The sequence below is a fragment of the Oncorhynchus keta genome, chromosome 10 (genome assembly GCF_023373465.1).
Source record: "Oncorhynchus keta strain PuntledgeMale-10-30-2019 chromosome 10, Oket_V2, whole genome shotgun sequence".
Lineage (NCBI taxonomy): Eukaryota > Metazoa > Chordata > Actinopteri > Salmoniformes > Salmonidae > Oncorhynchus > Oncorhynchus keta.
The window spans coordinates 18,035,572-18,038,071 of NC_068430.1; the positions used below are offsets into that span (position 1 = coordinate 18,035,572).

Consider the following 2,500-nt stretch of genomic DNA (forward strand, 5'->3'; position numbering starts at 1 on the left):
CATGACATGGACTCCATCGCTGGTGTTCTAAAGCTCTACTTCAGAGGACTGGACCACGCCCTCTTCCCCAAGGAAGTCTTCCATGACATCATATCCTGTGTCTGTGAGTCTTCGCCAGAGCCACGCCTTTTACAATATCTTACTATACACTGTCCAGAGTGGTGTGTGTGTGTGTGTGTGTGTGTGTGTGTGTGTGTGTGTGTGTGTGTGTGTGTGTGTGTGTGTGTGTGTGTGTGTGTGTGTGTGTGTGTGTGTGTGTGTGTGTGTGTGTGTGTGTGTGTGTGTGTGTGTGTGTGAGTGTTAGCATGTGTGTGTGTGATAGTGCGTGTGATTGTGTGTGTGTGATTGTGCGTGTGTGTTAGCGTGTGTGTGTGTGTGTTAGTGTGTGTGTGTGTATTTCAGGGGAAGTCTGTCACAGTTCTTGTCCAGCTGTGGCCCTTTCCTTCTTTCTCCTGTTCTGCTATAACTAACTAACAGTCTCTCTCTCTCTCTCTCTCTCTCTCTCTCTCTCTCTCTCTCTGTACCTCTGTATCTCTCTCTCGCTCTCTCTTTCTCCCTCCCTAATATTCTCCCTGATCTCTCTCTCTCTCTCTCTCTCTCTCTCTCTCTCTCTCTCTCTCTCTCTCTCTCTCTCTTTTCTCCCTCCTTCATATTCTGTGTGTGTGTGTGTATTGTGCGATGTGTGTGTGTGTTAACCCTTTGTGTGTGTGTACTGTTTCAGCAATGGAGAACCTGCAGGAGAGGGCTGTCCACATCAGGAAGGTTCTGCTGACTCTGCCCAGCAACACTCTCATCATCATGAGATACCTGTTCGCCTTCCTCAACCAGTGAGTAACACTGTACTAACGCTAGTACAACACTACTTGAACATTACTACAGCTCCATCTGAACCATTGAGTAACACTAGTGGTGATCCCACCTCTGACTGCAGTTCCAGCCACTGACTTAGCCACTGGTTACACAAACCAGTGCTCGCTGTGTGTGAGTCTGTGGTGTGTGTTTTTCCCAGGCTGGTATGAATGGCTGCTCTGTGGCTGTCCGTCCTTACAGCTCTCCCCTGGGTCATAAAGGACACCAGACATGGCAGAATCACCCTTTACTAATGCTCCTACTACAACACACGCACACACACACAGACCAAGCTACAGACTTCACTTCAAATGCTGCTACTAACACACACACACACAGCCTTGAAGACTAAACCCCCCACTCTGTGGGGGCGAAGGTTGAGAGAGAGAGAGAGAGAAAGAGAGAGAGAGAGAGAGAGAGAGAGAGAGAGAGATGGATCCCTATAACCTGCTGTCCTCTCTCCCCAGCCTGTCCCAGTACAGTGAGGACAACATGATGGATCCCTATAACCTGCTGTCCTCTCTCCCCAGCCTGTCCCAGTACAGTGAGGACAACATGATGGATCCCTATAACCTGCTGTCCTCTCTCCCCAGCCTGTCCCAGTACAGTGAGGACAACATGATGGATCCCTATAACCTGCTGTCCTCTCTCCCCAGCCTGTCCCAGTACAGTGAGGACAACATGATGGATCCCTATAACCTGCTGTCCTCTCTCCCCAGCCTGTCCCAGTACAGTGAGGACAACATGATGGATCCCTATAACCTGCTGTCCTCTCTCCCCAGCCTGTCCCAGTACAGTGAGGACAACATGATGGATCCCTATAACCTGCTGTCCTCTCTCCCCAGCCTGTCCCGGTACAGTGAGGACAACATGATGGATCCCTATAACCTGCTGTCCTCTCTCCCCAGCCTGTCCCAGTATAGTGAGGACAACATGATGGATCCCTATAACCTGCTGTCCTCTCTCCCCAGCCTGTCCCAGTACAGTGAGGACAACATGATGGATCCCTATAACCTGCTGTCCTCTCTCCCCAGCCTGTCCCAGTACAGTGAGGACAACATGATGGATCCCTATAACCTGCTGTCCTCTCTCCCCAGCCTGTCCCAGTACAGTGAGGACAACATGATGGATCCCTATAACCTGGCCATCTGTTTTGGTCCCACTCTGATGTCAGTCCCAGAGAGCTGTGACCAGGTGTCCTGCCAGGCCCACGTTAACGAGCTCATCAAGACCATCATTATCCTCCATGACGGGGTTTTCCCCGGACCAGGGGACCTGCAGGGGCCCGTCTACACCTGCCCAGGGGCCACCGACGAGTACTGGTGAGTGGTGAGGCAGGAGGGGCCACTGTGTGTGTGAGGCAGAGAGGTGTCCCTATAGATATATATTATCAGTGGGGTAAACACCAGAGACCCTGGGGGGGTTGATATATGGATCTGTTCTGGTCCAGGTCAAAGGGGCCAGGAGGATCAGCTTACCCACAGAGCACTGATCTAAGGCCCAAGACACCCAAGACACGCACAGACACGCACACCAGGTTTCTCTGGTGAAGAAGATGTCTCTGTCTCTGTCTCTGGCCAGACCTGAAGTGTCTGCTTGAAACTAGATAAATAGAAGGAAGTATCTATCTGATGTTGTCATATTGAAACTA

The 2,500-nt window shown here is 51.0% G+C and overlaps 1 protein-coding gene across 5 annotated transcripts in view; it reads left to right on the forward strand.

Annotated features, from left to right (window-relative positions):
• Positions 1 to 2,500, forward strand: part of LOC118389629 (SLIT-ROBO Rho GTPase-activating protein 2-like) — a 179,993-nt gene that overhangs the window by 156,820 nt on the left and 20,673 nt on the right. For 4 of the 5 annotated variants that reach the window (XR_008144391.1, XM_052526582.1, XM_052526584.1 and 1 more), the window contains exons 16-18: positions 1 to 103; positions 722 to 827; positions 1,947 to 2,171. The exon at positions 1 to 103 is cut by the window's left edge and continues 32 nt beyond it. Coding sequence is in view for 4 of the 5 variants with exons in the window: in XM_052526582.1 (XP_052382542.1) it covers positions 1 to 103; positions 722 to 827; positions 1,947 to 2,171 (434 nt within the window). In the remaining variant the exon portion in view is untranslated. Of the gene's footprint in view, positions 104 to 721; positions 828 to 1,946; positions 2,172 to 2,299 lie in introns of all 5 variants that reach the window. The other variant, XM_052526585.1, reaches the window with a different exon arrangement.